Source organism: Osmia bicornis, chromosome 14 (assembly GCF_907164935.1).
Source record: "Osmia bicornis bicornis chromosome 14, iOsmBic2.1, whole genome shotgun sequence".
Lineage (NCBI taxonomy): Eukaryota > Metazoa > Arthropoda > Insecta > Hymenoptera > Megachilidae > Osmia > Osmia bicornis.
In genome coordinates, this window is record NC_060229.1 from 1,102,544 (window position 1) to 1,124,731 (window position 22,188).

The 22,188-nt window shown below is 44.2% G+C and overlaps 3 protein-coding genes across 5 annotated transcripts; 2 read left to right on the forward strand and 1 right to left on the reverse strand.

Annotated features, from left to right (window-relative positions):
• Nucleotides 1–156: 156 nt before the first annotated feature.
• LOC114880347 (probable serine/threonine-protein kinase MARK-C) lies at nucleotides 157–12,682 on the forward strand. Its single transcript, XM_029196266.2, has 8 exons — nucleotides 157–746; nucleotides 827–1,234; nucleotides 2,901–3,113; nucleotides 3,202–3,340; nucleotides 7,422–7,548; nucleotides 8,748–8,796; nucleotides 8,874–9,053; nucleotides 9,142–12,682. The coding sequence occupies exons 2-8, from the start codon at nucleotides 927–929 to the stop codon at nucleotides 11,714–11,716; spliced, it is 3,591 nt and encodes a 1,196-aa protein (XP_029052099.2). The 5' UTR covers nucleotides 157–746; nucleotides 827–926; the 3' UTR covers nucleotides 11,717–12,682.
• A 48-nt stretch (nucleotides 12,683–12,730) lies between these two features.
• On the reverse strand, nucleotides 12,731–16,420 carry LOC114880348 (ATP-dependent RNA helicase DDX42). 3 transcript variants are annotated; one of them, XM_029196268.2, is made up of 10 exons: nucleotides 16,318–16,420; nucleotides 15,589–15,816; nucleotides 15,240–15,512; nucleotides 14,623–15,163; nucleotides 14,293–14,521; nucleotides 13,943–14,217; nucleotides 13,709–13,859; nucleotides 13,300–13,634; nucleotides 13,086–13,214; nucleotides 12,731–13,024 (listed from the first exon to the last, which is right to left on the reverse strand). In XM_029196268.2, the coding sequence occupies exons 2-10, from the start codon at nucleotides 15,801–15,803 to the stop codon at nucleotides 12,848–12,850; spliced, it is 2,325 nt and encodes a 774-aa protein (XP_029052101.1). In that variant the 5' UTR covers nucleotides 15,804–15,816; nucleotides 16,318–16,420; the 3' UTR covers nucleotides 12,731–12,847. The 3 variants fall into 3 exon arrangements, with proteins under 3 accessions (XP_029052101.1, XP_029052102.1, XP_029052100.1); XM_029196269.2 differs by having other exon boundaries at nucleotides 15,589–15,819; nucleotides 16,318–16,417; XM_029196267.2 differs by having other exon boundaries at nucleotides 15,589–16,414.
• A 244-nt stretch (nucleotides 16,421–16,664) lies between these two features.
• On the forward strand, nucleotides 16,665–22,084 carry LOC114880349 (cationic amino acid transporter 4). Its single transcript, XM_029196270.2, has 9 exons — nucleotides 16,665–17,106; nucleotides 17,306–17,455; nucleotides 17,692–17,940; nucleotides 18,012–18,347; nucleotides 18,423–18,669; nucleotides 18,740–19,139; nucleotides 19,204–19,432; nucleotides 19,496–19,657; nucleotides 19,738–22,084. Exons 2-9 carry the CDS (start codon nucleotides 17,314–17,316, stop codon nucleotides 19,917–19,919), a joined length of 1,947 nt encoding a protein of 648 aa, XP_029052103.1. The 5' UTR covers nucleotides 16,665–17,106; nucleotides 17,306–17,313; the 3' UTR covers nucleotides 19,920–22,084.
• The last annotated feature ends 104 nt before the right edge of the window (nucleotides 22,085–22,188 follow it).

Genomic DNA, 22,188 nt, shown 5'->3' on the forward strand with positions numbered 1-22,188 from the left:
GCAGCTGGGGCCCTCGAGAGATTTTGGCATTTCTGAAAAATTCAACGACCTCTTATCCTTATCAAGCAACAGTCGGACATCTTTTCGTATGCTAGGTGACTTTGGAGGAAAAATCGCGTAACCCTTTCCAGGCTAAAAATCTAACGCGAGATCGGGATCTAGGAAGGAAGCGACTCGAATCGGTAGATTCTACGCCGAGTTCGTACTCCTCGGCTGGATATCAGCTACGTCAGAGACGATATACCGCGCGAAGAGCACTAAAAGCAGCAGCAACAACGACAACCGCGCTCTCATGTCCACTTGGAGAGGAAAGAGTGGGACAAGAGGAGAGATCCGCGACGAAGTTCTGTAGCTGAAGCTGAAGCTGGAGCTGGAGCTGGAGCTGGAGAAGCGAGAGACCGGGGAGACGAGCGAGAAAGAACAGAGAGAAGCGGGCTGAAACGAAGCCGAAGCCGAAGCCGAAGCTTGTGGTCTCTCGCCGACTCGTGGCCAGTTTCAGCCGCAACGCTCGACCGTCAAGCTCGCGATTCGAGCGTACCAGCGCAACGGCGATCGCGCAGTCTCTCTCATCGAGATGCGAACATCGTCGCCGATACTTTCGACCGAGTGGACCGATTCGTACTTGACCAACGATGCATCTGCCTGTTCAATGAACCATTGACTGTTTCGGTGTGCATCGCGCGGATTCATTCGCCAGTTGTCCAGCGGAGTTAAAGCGCCTCGAACCTTTGGGAAATCGAGTACAAGTACGCACACGCTCGTGCCTGGATCCTTTCAGATCGGTAAACGATTTTCTTCCTTCTAACGAATCTATCATTTTTTTCAGAGCTCGATGCCCTGGGACTTGATCGCGAGCCGTGATCGTCCGTTTCACGCATTCGTCGGCATGCTCGATCCTGTTTGTTGACCACTGGTCTGGATACGTCATGATTTACCAGCCGAATCATCAGTCGCCGACGATGTCATCCACGAGGAAAACGTCTCCACGGCCTCAGCGTCGGAATCTGCAAGCGTCGTCGGGAAAGTGCGCGAATGCGAAAGCGAAAGCGAAAGCAAAACGCGTGACAGACAGGACGGGCAACGAGGAGCGATGCAGGGGAAGATGCAGAGTGCAATGGAGCGAGAAACACGTTAAGGAGGGGTTGGTTCTCGTTCAAGAGGCGCAACTGGCCAGGGTGGTGAAAACTGGACCGATCACCGAGCACTACGAGATCGATTCGAAGCCGTTCGCAAAGTAAGATGTTACAAATTTACTTGAACCGCGTTAAGAAATAGATCTCGCTCGGTTAACTATAAGATTCAAAGCGACTCAGTGCGGAGAAATCGACGTTTACGTTTCCGTTTACTCGCATCTGTCGAGTTTCAGATGACCACCGAACTCGAGTCGAGAAGCAAAGTAGCGTTCGCACGAAATGGAGCACGCTTAATCGAAAGCGATAACGCGTTAATTCCGTTGCTGGAACGACTCGACCCAGATGCGATCGTCGTCGTAAAAACGAAATTGCATTGAATCGCGATCGTTCGACTCTCGTCCCATAACTTTCCATCGCGAAACACCTACCGATCGTTAATTCGAAATTATGTTAGATTTCGTTTAAAAGATACAGACAACCGGTGAACTTTAATTCAGTTCATATTTATCGGATACGTTAAGCTGGAACGAGCCTTGTAACCCACCGTCAGGCGTGCATCGATAATCCATTGGTCGCTCGATATCCACCGCAATTGCCTCTCGTGTCTTTGCATCTTTAATGAAGCGGATTTACTGGACGATTACTACAAAGGTGTTTCGCGATTCGAAACGATCTTCGCAATTTTGCGTTTTACAAATTCTCATTCTTGGTCGACTTGTACTCGTTAGCGAGGCAAACGGATGTTTCAAGTTCAGTGCGCGAAATTCGCGACAATCGAACGGCTGCTACAAAGAATCGGTTGCAGGGATACGATTCGCGCCGGAACAAGGCAGCTTATGAAGTTGAATTTTTCTAAGATTGTTCATGCTTTGATCTTTAATAATCGCGAGCAATTTAATCGTCTCGATTGTCGGAATAATACGTGCGCCTACTACCGTATATAGCGCGATCTACCTGGTCGGCTTGTATCCTCGGTGATTCAGTGAGCATGATTGCGATTCGGTATCGCTTCAGAACGCGGTTCGAGCTGCTGTTGCAGCCGAACAGAACGCAACGCGACGCAGCTCAACACACCTGGTAATTACTTTTAGAAACGGGCCTTGAATCCACGGCATTCGGCGCGCAAAAATGCCTCGCACCGCGGGACGAGGGTGAGCGACCTGGAAAAACGAGCCTTGCCAGTCTTCGAATTTCAGAGGTTATTAAAGTTAATTGCACTCGCTATCGGATGCTCGTTACGAGTGCGCCGCTTATCTGTCTCGATTAAAGGACGCGATTCGGTGAAATTGCAACGAGGGTAGGAGGGAACGGGAGGATTCGACGATTCTCGCGCGCAAGGGCGTCTACTTTCCTCTTGGAAATTTACACCGCTTCCGGATCGGTCGAAGGAAGTTTGCATCGGACATCGCCGTTTTTCTCGAGGTTCGCGTTTCGATCTTTCGAGAACGCGGTCAACGGGAGAGCTGTCCACGATGGACGCTGGCGTGGGACGTTTGCGCAATGTACATACTCTGCCGTGTACGATACCGGAGGCAGAGACGCGTAAAAGCGAGATCGATTCGAAGCGTCGGTTACACGCAACAACTGCGTTGCCAGCGCAGCCTTGCCAGGCGCCGCGGCGTCGACCTTGTCGAAGAGACGCTCGGAATCCTCCATGACCACTGAAAAAATCCCGTCGTATCAGCCAACCAAATTTCGCGATGCCGCGTTCTTCCTTTCATTTTTTCTCTCATCTTTGAAAGAAATGAATTCGGAATGTTTCCACAGCGGGCAATGGGCGAAAGTGTATCGGTGCAGGTCTCGATCGAGCGGGATCCTCTACGCGGCAAAGTTCTCCTCGAGAAGCAGATTCAACGCGGACTGCAGCGCCGAGCTGAGGCACGAAATCGCCCTTTTGTCTCTGTGCTCGCAATCGCCACGGGTCGTTCGATTGCACGACGTCTACGAGACGCCGAAGGAAATTATTCTGGTGATGGAATAGTAAGTACTCGAGCGTGTACACGTGGAAACTCGAGAAATCAAGCAGCGAGGCCAACGAACGAAACCACTCGAACTTTCGACTTTTCAGCGCACCTGGAGGCGATCTACAGACGCTCATCGACGGTGATTTGGTGCCCCTCGAAGGTGACGTGGTACACTTTGTGAGGCAGCTAGTAGAAGGACTTGCCTACCTCCACGAGAGAAATATCGCCCATTTGGACATCAAGGTAAGTTCGACCCATAAAAGGTCGAAACGAACTTGTCACGTTTCTCTCGTATATCCGGATCCCGGAACCGACTTTACGCGGCATCGTCGCGTCACCGAATAGTTCCGACGATTTCTTTCGCGCACTTGCTCGTTCGAAATCATACGTGCAGGAATTCTAGCTATTCTTTCACGCCGCTGGCTACAGCTCCGAAACAAACAAATTGAAATTGCCTTTTACGCGTTAGTGGAACAAAGAAAAAATTCGCTGGAATTTGGACGCGTCTGGAAACGAAAGCCCGATGCGCGCCACGACCCTGTTCCAGCTGGTTTTCAAGCAATTTATCGCTTTTTATTACCGTAATCGCGGAAACGTAAACACCTTTTAGTCGGCATACTCAGGGAAAAGAGGTTTTGTACGCGGGCGTCGCGTGTCGTCGAATAAAGCCCGTGTCTTGTAGTTTCAGCTTGTCGCTCGAATCCGGCGAGACGACCGTCCCTCTTAACGGGCAATAACGACCGGTCTCGCCGTCTCGCGCGAGCTTTGCTTCCACCATTTTTACCGACGAACTACAACGCTCGTAAAGCATCGCGTCGGCGTAATTAAGAGTTCCACGCAGGATTTGCCGTCTGGGTCGCCTCGCGATTCGCTACAAGCTACCTTTCCTTTTCTTTACGACACCGTGCTGTTCACGGACAGATTTTTCTTCCCGAACAAAGCGAGGAATCGAAGCGAACGTTGTTGTCACGCGCAACATACGGAGGAGTTGGTAGAGGAGGAGAAGAAGAAAATCCAAAGATGCAGTAAAGTACGACGCGATCCGACGGGGTCGTCCGACTTCTCCGCCACGGATAAAAGGATTCTTTCTTTCTCGTTATCCTCGCGAGAAATTGGCGAAAGGTCGACGAGCTTTTGCCACGGTACAAGATCCTCGACCAAGGCGTCTGCTCGAACGGGACGCGAGTTTCGAGCGCGTGCCGAGTTTTATCGACGACGTAAATCGTGTCGCGAATCTTTTACCTCGAACCACCAAAGCTGTTTATTTAGCTGTCCGATTCGAATTCGATTATCGGCCGTTTTCTGCATTCACGCTACGTGAATACCTGAATACCGATATAAAACTGCGCGCATGTACCACTGTCGTCTTCGACGAAACTTACGATCTGTAAACAGTCTACGAAAAAATGTCCGCTCTTCGATTAAGACTCGATCAAACGAGAAACATTCGATCCTTTCGCTCGTAAATCCGTAACTTCCCGATGGCCCTTCTGCCTGTCCGTTTACCTCCGACATATTTTTAAGAAACACGAAAGCAGTTTATCGATCATTTCGAAGTACGTTTTCACGTCGTAACGTCAGCTACGGCAGCAACAATCATCCTTGGCCCGTGCAAACTTTTCAAGCCTATTGAAAATTATTCCCGCGCTCCATAAACATTCGAGCACCGTATATGGATATAGTGGGGCGCGGAACTGCCGCTGGCAAGCTGCACCTCTCCCTATCCATCGCCGAATCGATGCAATTACATTGTCTCTCGATGCAGACTGCACCGTGGGCCGTCTGATCGAATTTCGCGTCGCGTCGCGTCCTCCCTTCGACTTCTCGTGAATGTCGCCAAAGGGATTCGACTGGAAACCGATCGACGAGCGTTCTCCAGCCAATATGTAGTTGGTTTTTTCCAAAAGAATCTCGAGAATCGCGTGGAACGATTCACAGCCGGTGCTCTGGTACGGAACGCGACAAGACCCCACGCTCTTCGCACTGAAACGACCACGCCCTTACTCCATAGGTGAATCACACCTGGTTCCTATCTCGCTTTCTGAACGTTCGATATCTATGTCTGACCGCCATAACTGGAGCAACTACTGATAACTCGCGAAATTCCCGTGAAAGAGAAAGGAAAGAGTTCGCGTTCGTTTGGCGTAACGCCGAAGGGAACAGAGTCCGGTCGTCCGCAGTCGCTTCCCGGGTCGTTCGCTTCGTCAGAGACGTACAACTTTCGATCGAGGGAAAAACCGAGCAAAACGTTCGAATTCGAAAGAAATCCTGGCAAGGAATGAAACGCGCTCGAGCTCCCACGTGTTTCACGCGAACCAGTAATCGCATTCTCCTCGCCTCGTTAGCTCGCACTCGATGAATCACTAGCGTCTCTGTGGACACACGAGCGGCTAACCTGTTCACCGTAACTGGAGCACTTCTTGGGTGTTTTGCGACATTTACTCAAACAGCAGAGGAGAGAACGTTTTAATCGATTGCCTACCGGCTCGTTTCGACCACGCTTAAAAGTCCCCGGTCTCCGACGTTTAATCTTGCCATTCATCTTCTAAGCCCCATCTTTAAGTTCATTTCGATTAACCTGGAAACGAAACGAACGGTACCGATCGCGCCTCTTTTTCAGAGGTCTCGGCCCACACGGTTGTTTCTTCGATCAGTGCGGCGAGAGACCGCGTGGGATTTGGTTAGACGCGTTTCGTTCTATCGAGAAACGCTTACTCGTCCGAAAAAAGGAAAAGGTCAATCAACGTGCAGACCCTGAAGGACGCGATTAGATTTATCGCGTCCAGGTGATTTCACTCCGTGAACGCAACTTCGTTGATTCGTATCGTCGCGTTTCCCTTGAATCTTGACACGCAACACCGATTCTTATTGTTAGAGCCGCGGAATTGCGCATCTCGCGGACCCAGAATTATTTTTACGCCTTTTGTCATTATTTATCGTACGCGTGCCGGGACTACCGAGAGAAACTTTGAATATTCAGAGTCGCCCACGCGAACGTCTCCAAGGACCTCGACGCGTTCGAGCCAGGAAGATTCTTCCGAACCGAATGCACGCACGTTTCTTATTCTTCTTTTTCTTCTTCTGCTGTTACATAACTCAGGCATTTCGGTGATCGTTTTCTCGCTGCTCTCGTTCTGCTACTTTTGAAGAATACAAAGCAGGTCGCAGTCAATAATCAAAACTGATTTGGTTTGCGCTTCTAAGCGTGCTCGTTAAGCCGAGAAATTGCAGCGACGACGTGTATAAGGAAACGCGAAGAACGGGCCGTTGAGAAATCTACGCTCTGCGAGATCAAGAATATAGGTTGCATTCTTATGCGACTCTCGTCGCGCGAATAAAACGCGTCCTCTCACTTAAAAAAAAAAAAGAAAAAAAAAAATGAAAATCCTGTCCGCGTTGCAGGCTACGCGGCAAAGATCGCAGCCTCGATCGCGCTTGTTCACCGAGAAACTTAATATTCCATTCTATTCCCTGTGCGCGCTCGAATTTATCGTAACAGCATCTACCGTGTTTATGTAAATGGTCGCGATGTTCCTCTCGATGAAGCGCGAATCGCGAAGCAGCCTACCACGCAATCGTTTTCTCTACTTTTTCCAGCGGAGAATATTTTCACTCGAAAAACTATAATTTAAACGCAACGATTACGTTCGATCGCCAAAATGGTACGCAAAACACGGCAAAAACTCGTAGACATCCCGTCGTGAACGACGTTCGATCGGTTCATTAGTTGGCCATTAATTGGCAGCGTTCTTTAAACGCGTAGATCATCAGGAAGGACAGAAAATTGATTTATTCCTTCCGTCGCGTCGCTCAGAATACGAAACCACAGACCTGATTTTTTCTCTTCTTTCGATCTAATTATCGTAAATCGCGATTGACTCATGCTAGTCACGGGTGTCTCGTAAACTTGAATCGATCTATCGATGCCGTTTAGCAGGTGTTACGAAGTCGCGCCGCGTGGTCTTGCCAGTGAAAGTATCTTTAGTTGGTACGGATATTAACATATGCAAATTTCGTGATCTACATAACGTCGTACGTCTTAATAATGAATCCCGAAGAGTTGGACGAAAATCGTTCGAACAATGATCGAGCTTGCTTATAATCGTATTCAGCGATGCGATAACCAACGGCGTTAAAAATATTAACGAGCTCATTCTCAGAGTTAAGAGCAAGTTTGCGTCGTTTACGCGTTATTTATGTTCAAGATTCAATTAAAGAAGGAGAAAGAAACAGCGTCTCGGTCGATCAGAATTAACGACTCAATTAAACGGCAACTAATTGATGGCGGAAAGAGACTGACCATCGACGGCGTTTTATGTTGCAGCCGCAGAATTTGGTGATGATGGGCAGTTTCCCAGAATGCGAGGTGAAACTATGCGACTTTGAGATCTCGAGAGTGGTCTTAGAGGGAACAGAGGTTCGAGAAATCCTCGGGACACCGGATTACGTGGGTAAGCAACCGCGTCTCTCGATCAGCAACTTTGTTTCATTTTTATCGTACGCACGATCGAGGTATGCAAAGGTAAAAGGAAAAAACAGCAAAACATTTCGTTTGTACGAGCGGCTTCCATCGAATTTTAGGCTACTTGGAAAATATAAATTGCCTCGATACTGGTATCTGAGTGATGTATCGCTCGCATTACCTTGATTCAGCGAGGAGTTAAACAGGTGTGTCGGCACTTTGCTCCTCGTTCGTTCTCGTTTAATTGCTACCAATCAATACCTCGCCCCGCTAATTGACGATCTCTCCTGCGAGCAAGATCGCGAACATAATCGATATTAATTGACACGTTAGCCTTATTGCGCGATGCTGTTGTCAAAGCTACCGATTATCGACCTTTAATAAACTAATGGATCGTTCGCTAGCGATACACCTGTGTGATCGATCAACATAGGACACACGGAAACGCGAAGATAATTACATTCGGTGCTTTAAATCTCGTCGCACCGAGCGTTGCTAATCGACGTTGACATTTCTACTAGAAATCTTAGATCTTACAACCAATGGATTGTCATGAACTTTTATAGAAACTGTTACGGACGATAGGACCTTGTGAATTATTATGATAAATCTTAATTGCTCCTGTAATTTACAGTTGATCTGACTTGAATCGAGCCAAATTATTATGCGCATCCTCGACGTTTTACATATAACGTTTTACGTTTCATCCGACTGACGCGTAAAAGCAGAGAATCAGCAGGGAATATTTATTCAACGAGAATCGTAGGCAGCATAATTGACGGCATAATTGATGCGCGTCCATTATTCCCGTTGATCGTATCGCTTCGTTGAATAATAGGAGTAGCACGTGTATCGTCAAACATCTAAATTGAGTTTGACGCATCGTCAGAGATACGAAAACGATCGTGATTTAATCGTCAAGGTTTATCTATCAAGTAGCTAGTCGAGGCAGACGTTTATAACAGTTTTATGGATTCTACGAGACCTAAAAAGCAATCGCAATTATAATAACAACGCGTTTAAGGAGTTTGGGTAAATCCACCTTTTTCAAGTTCTTCGATCATCCACGCCTACGAGACGACCAATTTTCGTTTTGCAAATAAAAATGACGTCCCTAGATGATATCACGAATTCAAATGAGGCTATTCAACTAAACAGCCCACCGATTAACGTTTCTCCTCGTTTCAGCACCCGAAATCCTGCACTATGAGCCCATCACTTTGGCTGCCGACATGTGGTGCGTAAACACGGGATCAATCTATGAATTTCTTTATCGAGAATTATCGGTTTAGCGAACGTCGCGATTAATTTCAGGTCGTTGGGCGTAACGACGTACGTGCTGTTAACCGGATTCTCTCCTTTCGGCGGCGAGACCGATCAAGAAACGTTTCAAAATATTTCTTTAGGTGAGGTAGACTTTCCGGAGGAGCTATTTGGTGACATCTCGGCGCAGGCAAAGGATTTCGTCGCGAAGCTTCTGGTGCTAGACCCAAGGTGAGCTATAAATTTGCCAGGGTACGAGTTAGCCTTGCTTGCTCGAGGATTGAATATCCTCTCATGAGCAAGTGAATCTTGGTTTCAGCGCACGAATGACCGCGAAACAATGCCTGCGTCACGACTGGCTGCGTGCAGCACCTACACAAGCGTCGCCTCACCTGAGAAGATACCTGTCGAAATCGAGGGAAGTCCTTCTGGAACGAGTGGTCGGTCGGGAGAATCTTAGAAGAGCGGCGCTGTTGAGCCAGGCAAGCAGCCAAGCGAATCTCTCGAGCGACGTCCAAGAGTCGAATCATCGCGATCAAAGCTTGCAGGACTGTTTGCTGAGTCAAAGCGAGATGTGTCTGAGTCACCGTCTCACCGGAAGCCGATCTAGCCTCGAGGGTAGCGAAGATTTCCCGAGTCCGGCTGACTCGCGGACAAGCCTAAATTCATCCAGAACGAATTTAAGTTGCGCCAGCCAGAGCTGTTTGCTAAATAAAGAGCAAACACAAGGCTTGCTGAGTCGCGCACGAAGTCGTTCGCAGGCGAATCTGAATCACGGGCCTAGTCGAGGATTGCTGTCCAGAATACGAAGCCTGAATCGAATCCAATCCCAGGCGTGTTTGCTCAATGGAAATTCCTCGGCAAACTCGAGTTCGTTGCAAACGCGCATGATAGTAAATCCGGTAATTAGCAAATCACGCGAGAAACTTTACGGTCTAAGATCTTTGTCAAAATCCCAAGGGATGTTGGACATATACAGAAGCCTGGAATGCCTAAGACGAAGAAGAAAGAGTTACCAACGTGCCAAGACCGAGGACATGTTGCCCATCTTCAAACGATTGGGCGCTGAAATCGATGCTTCGAATGCTTACAGCATAGACGATATACCGACTCTAAGCGAAACTAAGAAACATTTTAACGAAGAAAACATACAGGTTCCAAAGTTGGAGGTGTCGCAGCCGGAAACTTTCGACTGTCTCCAAGTCGCTACCCATACCGAGATCTTAAACGTTCAATCGCCGTCCGTGACACCGGTAGAAGAGAAGATTCAAAATCAGATGGAAGTATCGACAGGCCAAACTTTCGAGTCTGAGGAGAATTTGGACTCGTTGAAATCAATCGAATCGGACACGCTGACCGAAGAGTCGGACGAAACGTCTGTGAATCGCGAAACGGAATCGAATTTGATAGCCGGCAAACGACCCTGTCAACGACAGCACTCGGACGCTTCGAGTCACTCGAACAATTCGGCAACTTCCGACGACAAAGAAGATCGCTCGACAGAGTCCGAAACCGAGGAACCAAAGTACACAGTAGCGCAGCTCGTCTCCGCGTTTAACAAACACCAGGAGGTCGCCTCGAGAACCAGCTTGGAAGCGATAATGACCGAGAAGAGGGTGAACGAAGTAACCTTCCCTACCGGAACAAAGGCGCTCAGGCTTTTTATACCAGACATCAATATCAGCGAGAGTAAAATCGTTAGACGGAAGACGAGTTACAAGCCGCGGAAGAACTGGGAAGAGCTGAGGAAAAAGAGTGAGAAAAACGAAGGGATCCTGAAGAACTTCGTCAGTGATTCAGCAAACGAAGACGAAGACGAGGATATCGATAATCGGGAAAAGTCAAAAATCGAAAGCAACACTTCTGTGAACGATGAAAAGAAATTAGATATCGAGGAGACGAAGGAAATGTGGGAACAACAGGAAGATCAATGGTCAATGATCATTCCGCCGATCGAAATCAACGGCGATTCTATCTTCACAGAAGACTCGGCTCGTAACAATGTCGATACCACGATAGACGAGAAATACAAGCGTTGCGTGAAGGGTGCTAAGTTGAACGCAACGGAGACAACAATCGAAAAGCCTCAAAAGACGACCGCTACTTTCACTCGTCAAAAAGAAAGACTGCCAAATTATATATATCCCGAGGTAACGTGCCATATCAAAGACGATTCTCAGGACACGCTTAAAAAAACAGCTACGACAGTTTCGAACGGAAAATCGAGCCCAAAAGTAGAAAGAACAGATAAACCGAAAGCAACAACCCATACTATGGAATGTGTCAACGTAAACTTGAAAGATATCCTTCAGAGGGTGGACACGTTTCAAAGTACGCCGAAAGAAAATTTGGAAAATTTAAGGAAAAGAACATCGATTGCCAAAATAATTCTAAACGACAATTTGTCTCACGATAATCAGGATACGAACGAGGGTGGAATTCGAGGAACGGGTAGTCGTGCTAGAAGCGAGCCACCTTCGAGCTTACCTTCGAAAGAGGAAGTTAATAAAATAAAATTGATTGTACCACCCTCTTTCGTAAGATCTTCTTCTTTGTCCAGCGACAGTAGCTGTCCGACACCTTCCAGCGTGCAATCGGACGTGAACGTCTCCTGGGAGGACGTCCAGCAGACGGAAAAAGAGGATCCCAGCAAAGTTCGAAGAAGAAACGAAATTCAGAGAACTTCGAGCGAAGGAAGAAACAAACAGTGCTCGGAAGACAAGAGACTCTGGGGTAGAGTCTGTACAGGATCTTACAGCAGAGCCATGGAGAAATTTAACAAGAACAACAATGAGCCGAACAAAAAATCTATTGTTCAGCTAAATGGACTGCAACAAACCGAGAAAACCAGAAGGAAAAGCAGCCCCGCGATGCCTCAATATATCAACCCGTAAAAATAGACTTCTCCTTCTCGAAGACTGAATCTAGTGTGCTCGATCTTCCCCGATTACGGTGACCGTGAATTTTCGCGATCTTAATGCAAACGCGTTTTCTTTGATTAAAGAGCGAAGCTGACAAATAAATAATCGGCAAACGTGTGTCATCAAATCGTACGCGACAAACGGTAACCCGTCATTAACGTCGTCAAATATGGAGATTAAACGTGATCCATCGTCACAGACGTATCCTTGACTTAATCTCCATATCGAGCAATCTAACAGAATAATTTTCTTTTTTGTTGAAGCGTAGAATCGATCCAACGCGTGAACATTGCACCATGGAAACCCAGAACAGATGAGATCGGCATAGGTATTCGTCAAATAATGTAAAAGAAAGTTGGTTGCCAATGTCGATTCCACGTTTAAGCGACAGATTGAGATTTGACTATTCATTTATTTCTATCGTTTAATAAGGATAAGTATCAACGAAATCGATAGAGTACTCAAACATGGCCATGATTCCCTTGCCTTACGAGGATAATTACCACGTGACTCATTCTAAGCAAAAATCGCGAATAAGTAAACGCAATAGCATAGCATCAACTTTGTTTAAAACACGATGGAAAATGTACGCATCTCCCATTATTCATGTTACACTTCAAAGAAAGGACGCTTGATCTTTGAAGAAAAAATTGAACGAAAGTATCGCTACAACTTGCGTTCAAGAAAATTGCTCACTCACGAGATTATCCTTTTACGATGCAGCATTGCCTCTACTAATTTTACCTTGGCTATCGAACTTTATTTTAAGTGTTAGCAATCACGATTTAATTGGCGTGAATCGGAATCGATCATTCAGTTTATATCGTAGTGCTTAGCATTTTATCGAGGCCGGTATTTAGCATTATCCGCGTTTAGATTTTAATCGACCCGTTCAATTTTGTATCAAAGTTATCTCAATAAAGACTCTTGCCCGTTGAACGCTGTTGGGTGGTTAGAAAGGAGAAAGAAATTTTAACCCGATGCAGGATTGGTAAAATTAAATTTTATTATAATATAAAACAATTCGGCATCGTCGTTTCATTGCATTTCGTTAGCGATAATAATAGTATACACAAAATAATGGTAAATTTTACAGTCATTCGATTATTCCCATCGACTCTTCCTTACTCTCTTCTTCTCCCCGCTAGTATTTGATGCTTGGCTATTCTGAGATCGCGATTGTTCCGTATTTGGTTTTGGTGGTACAGGAGGCGGTGGTGGCATTATCACCGAAGGACGTGTAATAGTTTGTTCCCACGTGTGATCCGACGATGCCCGAAACTAAAATCAAATATCCCTCTATATATTATTTCGCTTTATCACCTAAGAAAACGTAACTTACCTGAGAAGTGTATTGACTGCGAAACGCAGCTTTCATAGCGGATAATCGATCGCTACCGGGTCCGTGTCTCTCTAGTTTCTTCACCACTTCACTAATGTCCTTCGATCCTTGCGACGAAGAACCGCTACTCTAAAGTCGTAACAATTTCAAATTATCCTACTTTCGTTTGAAGGGAATTATTTATGATAAAAAAAGAAATTCGACGAATAAATACCGAAGTCGACGAAGTTTCAGGCCTTCCTCTGAAGCCAAGTCCAGCTCCTCCGACGTTCAAACTTTTTCCCTTTCCACCTTTGAATCTCGATTTTCGGAACCAAGCGCTTTGCATCGCCAAGTCCATCAGACTCTTTGGTACCTCCTGGTTCGCTCCTTCCAAATTTCGGACTAGATGTCCTGCGAATTCTTTGTCCTTTTCCGTCACAAGGGTATACGCCGTACCCTTCTCCCCGGCTCGACCTGTTCTACCTATCCTATGCGTGTGAATATCGATATCTCGCGCTACGTCGTAATTCACGACAGTTCTGATATGTGGAATGTCCAAACCTCGGGCTACAGGAAATGAAAAAGTTTCACTGAAACGTCCAGTAACAAGTTTCCAAAAAAATCCCAAGTAGTAACATTACCAGCAACGTCAGTAGCAACCAAAGTACTGACTTCCTTCTTCTTAAAAGCCGTGATCACTTTATTCCTTTCAATTTGATCCATATCACCGTGCAGAAGCAAAACATCAAACTCTTTCAACTTGAGATTATTCGCAAGCTCCTCCGCGTTAAGCTGCGATGCAAATCGAACGATACTTTAAATACTTTCCTGTTTTTCATTGATCCAGATAAGCCGCGCGACCATGATTGACTGACCTTTTTGGTAACGAAGATTAACAGGCTACCAGCGCTCAAATATTCGACCAAATTTTGCAACAACCAAGCCCACTTGCCCGTTGGATTATTATTAAAGACTACCACGTGCTGAGTAACGTCAGCATTAGCTTCACCAACGTCCCCTTGAACTATCCTAACCGGGTCTGTTAAAACATCCCTCGCTAGCTTTTCTACCCTCTTTTTGAAAGTTGCACTGAACAACAACGTTTGCCTGTCCGGCCTAACGTGGTTACAAATTGAACGTACTTGCGGCTCTGGAATCAGATAGAGCTATAACAAGTGAAACAACAATCTTGTCGATAAAAATGAACACTTGTCTTGTTCCTTACCGAAACCCATATCGAACATTCTATCGGCTTCGTCTAATACCAGAAATGTTGCTCTGGTTAGATTCGTCGCTTTCATTTTGACTAAATCTATAATTCTACCCGGTGTTGCGACTACTATCTCCGCACCCCCTTCCAACGCTTTACTTTGTTCCCATTTGCTACCACCACCGTAGCAGCAACACACTTGAATGTTATAGACTTTCCCAAACTTTCTTGCTTCTTGATAAATCTACGAATACAAGTAAGTCGATAAAATGGTTTTGGTGAACTTAGCTTATCCACGTATAGTGTTGTTTCCCTTAAAGTATCTTATCGTTAGTGGTTAAATACCTGTTGAGACAATTCTCTTGTTGGGGCAAGAATCAAGCCGATAGGTCCATCGCCAGCCTTTAATTCCCTCTGATCCATTATGTGAACCAACATGGGCCAAATGAAGGCTGCGGTTTTACCGCTACCAGTCTTTGCTATACCTATTATATCCCTGCCACTTAATGCGGCAGGAACGGCTTGAGCTTGGATGGGAGTGGGTTGGGTATATTCGTTTTTTCTAATTGCTTTTATTAACGCATCGTCAAAACCAAAATGACCGAAACTTGTGACCGGGTTAGGCGGCGAGGGACCAGATACCTTTATCCCCAACGTCTTTCTCAAATCCTCGATCTGTTGTTTGCTTAAGCTGGCGATTTCATCGTGGACGTTGTAAAAGTTTTTCTCAAACGATTCGTACTGTATCTCGCTATGATCGATGGGGGGCAGAGGATCGATCTCTTTCTTTTTCGGAGGCGCGATAGGATTCCCGTCCTCGTCGTATTCGATTTCTTGGTCAGATTCCTCTTGTTGTAACCCCGCGGTTGGGTTTTCCTCCATATACCTTGTCGGATAAACAACCCGGTCAATTTTTCTCTGCTTCTTCGCTCCCATCTCGCCGGTCAATCGGCGCAACTTACCTGTAATAGCTTTCTTCGTCGTCCTCGCAGTCGATATCTGCTCTGATTCCCTTAGACTTGTCTTCCTTGCGTTCATCTTCCGCGAGCTGAGCTTCGTAAGTGTTTTTCTTCACTTCGGCATCTATACCAGCCATGAAAGCATCCAGCGGATCTTCGTCGCTGTCGCTGTCCTGTTTTGGCGTCGATTTTTTCATCCAGTCGTAGGTAGGAGATCCAGGAGCTGGTATATATTCTAAAGAGAATGGTGGAGGATCGTCGTCGTCCTCGAAGTATCTAGCTCGAAGTAATCGTGCAATTCAGAATTTATTCTCCACTTATTCTCTACTCCTCTCTCTCAACTTATACTCACTCTTCTTCGGTTTTACTACGTTTTTTTGGCATACCCCAACACGCGGACAAGGCATTTTCAGTGATTGAATTCATGGTATGATACCCTTGTTTGCTTAGGGTAGAATTTGGGGGAGGTGGTGGTATATTTGAGCCGCTTCTTTTGGTACCAGTCATTTGGAAACCGGCAAATCCAAAGCCTTTTGGCTTGTTACCTCCTCCACGGTGGTAACTCATGTTTTTCTAATATCTGCTAAAACATGGTTATATTAACAATGCTTGCTTACCCTAAGTGTACTTCTATCTGGCCTCAAAAGTTGGATTCATAGGTAGGTCTTTATTCTTGAGATCCTCTTAATTGCATCAGTTAACTTTGATGCAAGCCAAAATATTGCCATTTGATGTTATAAATGTTAAATACACTTTGTTTAAAAAATTACAAAAACATAAGAGGAAAATCAATGAAATGACTGGCACTATTTCTCGTATCTGGTCACTAAAATAACAAATGTAGTACGGAATACGTGGGAAGGTTTCAAGTAACAATTGTACGACACTATTTTAACAACATTGCGAAATCAATTTTGGCAATACATATTTATTGTTTCCATGTAAATGTAAAGGAAGAGGTTAGAAAACCTTTGTAAGCCACTAATTTCGTGAAGAACGTTGAAACCGCGATTTCTTTACACGTAATCGCGGACCCACTGATTCACCGATATTTTAGGAGGATTACGTTAGGCAAATATACCTTATGCAAATATCCTTCTGGCAAATAAAATTTCACATCTAACAAAATGCGACTTTACTCCAATATCGAACGGTAAAGTAATACATACTGCAACAACTTGGACGGTGCTGCCTCCATACGGAGTCTTCGGTGTATTAGACGCCATTGTTCCCTAAAGAATAATCCCAAAACGATTATCACTTAATTTTCTTTCAAATCGTACAGTTTATCTTCGTAATATGCAATTTATGAAAAAATTCGTCTATCATAAATATTAGAATTTCATTTCTAGTATGTTATTTGCAACTTAACCGATGTATTTATTGAAAATCCTTGCCTCTTCATCTTGTTTCTCCTGTCAAATAATCTTATTAGACAATGATGGACCAAAGTTAGTTTCATTAGAGAAGCTAAAGCAAAGTATCGATAATTATTAGAAATCGTAAAGCTAAATTCACGAAGTTTCAGAAATAAATTAAAAGCTTGGAAGTGCGAGCAAAAAATTGATGTTCCGTTTGTTGATTAGAAATGCGGATGCAGTGGAACGATAAGGCACGTTTTATTAAAACGTGTTTAATATCGCAGCAATGTCGATTGAGAGGATCTTCATTCATAGTTTTGTGGTCGAGAGTGACATAAATAGTCCTATCACAGCTGAATCGATCGAATATCTGAGCCTGCGTGTTAACGGAGGCGCCATGCGACTTCTCCAATTTCAGCGTCCGTCGTGATTTCGTTTGTCGCAGTTCACGTTTTCTTACAACAAGTTGTGTATCAAATATTAGTGCATTTCAACTGAAATAATCCCTCGTAAGTACTCGAATAATTGTCAAACTTTTTACTTAACAGCACTTAGTCATAACGTGACTGTTGAGCAAATATTTGCTCCCGAGTGTTCTTCAGTTGTCCTGAAAACGAAGATAATCAGACTTGTGAAATATCTGGGATTTGATGCATCATCGTTGATACACGGTTGATCGCAAACAATTCTGATCGAAATATCTTTCAGAAATCAAAATGCCGTCGGTTCGCCGGATGATCCTGGGACACGTCGTGTCTGGCTTGTGTAGTAAAATGAATCGTACGAAAAAACTTCAAGGTGATTTGCTCGAGACACCCATGAAACGATGCCTTTCCACCTTCGATATTACGTTGCTCGGTAAGTTTGTTGTTTTATGCTATTTTAATCGTAAGGACGCGTACGGCTACCACTCGCGATATCGCGCCCGAACGCGATAAAGCAGTTCTCAAACCGGAAAAATGTTAATTGCACTCTTGCAAAATAACATTCTGATTCTGGGAGACATATACATACATGGAATGTCGGCAGTAAATGTAAAGCTGTCGCGATGCATTTGCTTCCTCGTTAATGCCAAACTTATGTTTATCTCGTAGGTGTGGGTCATATGGTTGGCGCTGGAATCTACGTTCTGACAGGAACGGTAGCCCACAACACGGCTGGTCCAGGTGTTATTTTAAGCTTCCTACTCGCCGGTTTAGCTTCCTTGTTGGCGGCATTGTGCTATGCGGAATTCGGAGCGCGAATTCCAAAAGCTGGTAGCGCTTACGTTTACACGTACATTTCTGTCGGTGAATTTTGGGCTTTCGTTATCGGATGGAACATCATATTGGAGCACATGATAGGTACAAATGTTTCTCTCGTCTCGGTATTCGTACCACCTTACAAGCTTCGTAGAACTGTTACTTTTAAACAGGAGCCGCATCGGTGGCCAGAGCTTGGAGCGGATACGTTGATTCTTTGGCGGGAGGATCTATTAACAATTACACCCGTCACATAATGCACGGGTATACCATGGGAGAACCGTTCGGAAACATTCCCGATTTACTTGCCGCAGGATTGTGTCTTGCTTACGCGATGTTACTGGCATTAGGGGTGAAATGTTCAGCGACAGTTAATTCTTTACTCACTATCGTAAATCTCGCTGTAATGGCGCTGGTGATCGGTTTGGGAGTTTATTACGCTGATCTTTCTAACTGGAGCAGCCAGAACGGAGGCTTCCTACCGTTTGGTTTCGGGGGTGTGCTAGCAGGTAACGTTTCTTACTCGAAATATTTACGCAATTAAACTATTTCCGCCGCTGACTCGATTATCGCATCGAACACAGGCGCTGCAACGTGTTTCTACGCTTTCGTGGGCTTTGATTCGATCGCAACTTCCGGCGAAGAAGCTCGCGACCCAGGGCACAGTATACCGCGAGCGACTCTTTTATCCATGGCGATCGTAACCATCGGATACGTGATGGTCGGCGCCGCTCTAACTCTGGTCGTACCATTTTGGAACATCAATCCAGCGGCAGCACTTCCGGAAGCGTTTTCTTCGAGGGGAATACCATGGGCCAAATACGTGATAAGGTTGCATTAACTTTAACATCGATTTCAAATAAGGCACAATTTTATTAATACAATAATCGTTTACATGCAGTGTTGGGGCTTTGTGCGGAATGACGACAACTCTTTTCGGATCCCTGTTCTCCTTGCCGCGAACAATGTACGCGATGGCGAACGATGGTCTTCTCTTTGGTTTTCTGGGCCACGTAAGCGAACGTACGCAAGTCCCGGTTCTCAATTTGGCCATCAGCGGTTCCGTCAGTGCCTTAATCGCTTTGCTCTTCGACCTTCAACATCTGGTCGAATTCATGTCGATCGGTACCTTCCTGGCCTACACCATTGTCTCGGCAAGCGTGATTATTTTGAGATATCGTCCTGAGAAGAACACAGTTGCGTCTTCGAACGCTGGTACACCGAGTAGTTTGACATCACCACCTACGGAGGGTGCCGATTCCAATAGCGATTGTAATAGTATCACGTCCGCGGAATCCGAGGTTAGTGTTTTACTTCGCTCAATTTCGATCGCTGTACGATCGATTGTAATCTTTTTTTTCGCAGTTATTGGACATCAGCGCGGGTGTTGGTAAACTGAAACCACGATACGCCTGGTTGGCCAACTTTTTAGGTAACTGCAAACCAGGAAACGCAGTGGCAGGATCCGTGATGATTTACACGGTTGGATGCATTTCCCTTTGTCCTCTGTTGATATTAATATCTGAAACGTACTTTGCCCCAGCATGGTGGGACTACTTTGTTATGGCAAACGTTGTTCTGTTATTGATAGGAAGTGAGTGTTTCCTATCCGTTCTATGCACCACACGGTTCAGAAATTAATCAAGGATGATCGTAGGTTTGCTCGTCATCGCTGCGCATCAACAGAATCCTCCCACTGGTAAATTTCGCGTACCTATGGTACCATTGGTACCAGCTTTAAGTATTTTATTCAACGTTGGACTGATGTTCCACTTGTCGCTTTTAACTTGGTTACGATTCCTTGTATGGATGATCGTTGGTAAGTCGATGCGTTAATAATTCTTTTCTCTTCCATTATCTTGACTGATAACGTCATTCTTGTCAACTCATTCATTGCAGGCATGTTGATATACTTCTTGTACGGGATTCACTACAGCAAAGAAGCCGCTAGTCCAAATTCGTATTCGATTTTAATGGCAACCTCGGAAGCTGGAAGGGGTGCCAAGTGGGGCGCCACATTGCGCGTTAATCAGAAAAGCGACAAAGTCCCAATTTTGAACGAAGAGGATTTTGTACATTAGAAAAAGGTAGCGTTCATCGGAAAGTATTTCAAGATATGCCAATCGACGCTGGATGTAAGTATATTGTGTGATGTAGAAAGGTAAGAAAAGTTATTGTATATTATGACCATCAGTTTCTCGCGATCAACGTTTTCACAGTTCTTTGTACATACATACAAACGTTGGATAAATCAAGCTATACTTCCCTTTCGTGAACGTCGAAGGGATTTCAGAATAGACAAGACTGTGTTTTAGTATTTATCTTAATTAGGTTTTCGATAGATCGTCGTGTTACGTTTGCAACACGTTAAGATTTAGTTTGAAAATGCTCTGTCTTCTTTATATTTTACTACGCACAAGTCGATGGTGTGTGCCATTTTTTCTGTTCGTATTTTAACAAATGTACATTGATTCTCGATATGCCTACCAATGTACATTGATTATAAATTTACGTGTTGATATACATACATAGATAAATGAGTGAAATACAAAGTTCATCCGGTGATATATGTATGTAGCGTGTAAAATAGCAGCATTCAACTGACATTGACAAGGGGAACTACCCAAGTGTTACACTCACTTTCTACAAGCTGGCAAAGTTTCATTAATAAGTGAGTGTAACACTTGGGTAAGTTCTCCGTATAAAGGAAAACGTTACTTTATTAACAATTTGCTCTTTAAATACGGTCTGAAATCTGATCTGTCAAATTCGAAAACATTGCACAGTGGAACATATGTATTCGAAGATGTGTAAAGCGGAAAGGAAAAGATCAGATTTTTAAAAGAGCATGTAAACTGATCGTCTATTTGAAGAAAATTTAAACCTTTTGCTGCGAGGATCGAAACATGGTGCCTTGGGAACGGATAGATTATTTATACAGTAAGATATACGAATCTAAAAGCAAGACAATAGATTCGCCTATTATACGGCGGATATTAACGATAAGTTTAAGATTACCTATATACGGATTTGCTAAGCACACGAATTGCCCAAACGCATCATCATGATCGATACGTGTTCTGGGATGATTTCTTCCTTAACGAATCTCTTGTAAGATTAGAGAAAATTCGTTGTAATTATTATTTAACTGCCTTTAGACACAAAATTTGAACCACAAAGTACAATTAAATCAACTTGTTCTATAACGTAAATCATCTCTGGAATTAACCGTTCCTAATCCACCAATTTATTCGCGATCTCCTTACGTTGAACATACCAAAAGAACCACTTTTGACGCCAAACAAATATTGAGTAATACATCGCGTTGTACCTTAAATTACCGTTTCTGTGTGATATATATATATATTATATATGGATGTATATTGTCTTCAGTTCTTCAGCTAAGCAGATCCAGCAAGGATCGGTTACCGTAGAAAATAATATAATCGGTGTTACATAAGAAAGTATACGTATATTGATATATTAATGGTGGTTACTACCGTCAAAGTGCCGTAGATGTTATATAGATGACCATTTATTATAGCTAAACATCGTAACCACGTTGAACGTATGATTGAACGCCAATGATTATCGCTTTGAAACGATAATCAATCGAATAATTTACACTTTTTTCAGATGCAAAGAAACGTTTTAAATACATATCGTTTAATGTAAAAAGTTATCGCAGAGCAACAGTATATATATAGTAACCTGATATTTTCTTGTTTTTGAATGTTGTTTAATATATTCATAATTGTCTTACGGTGTTATTTGAAACGTTTCTTTCGGTATTAAAAAATGTAACATTAATTGGATAAATCGTGCAAAGTTTACTCCTGTATAAATTAGAGAGTATGTATACACGTTCAAAACCGATACGTTACCTTCAACATATAATTAAAATTTGTTGGCGCACAATTTCAAGTATATAAATACGTACAAAATTACCGCAATAAATAAATGCATACACGCTGCGATCGCACACAAGCGTTCACGCGCAAATCTACATGCAATTAAAATTCGAATAACTGCAATCAAGCACTATACGTGGTTATCGAGTGCAAGAAATTGTGTATAAAAAAATGGTACCAAAATTATTTGTCGGTGTAGGTACTGTATGTCTTCTAATACACAAATATTTAACAAAGAAAAGACTTATGATTTTTCTACCGTTAATTAATAGTTCGTGTTATTAGCAATCATAGACTTTAAAAACATGCAAATTCCTAACTAACGATTATTCTTTGAGTGGCATACCTTTGACAACATCGTTTAGAAACGTAAGATTATAAAGTACGTCAAATTTGACGTATCGAAAGTCAAATAAAGTTCAACCTGAATGCCATTAAT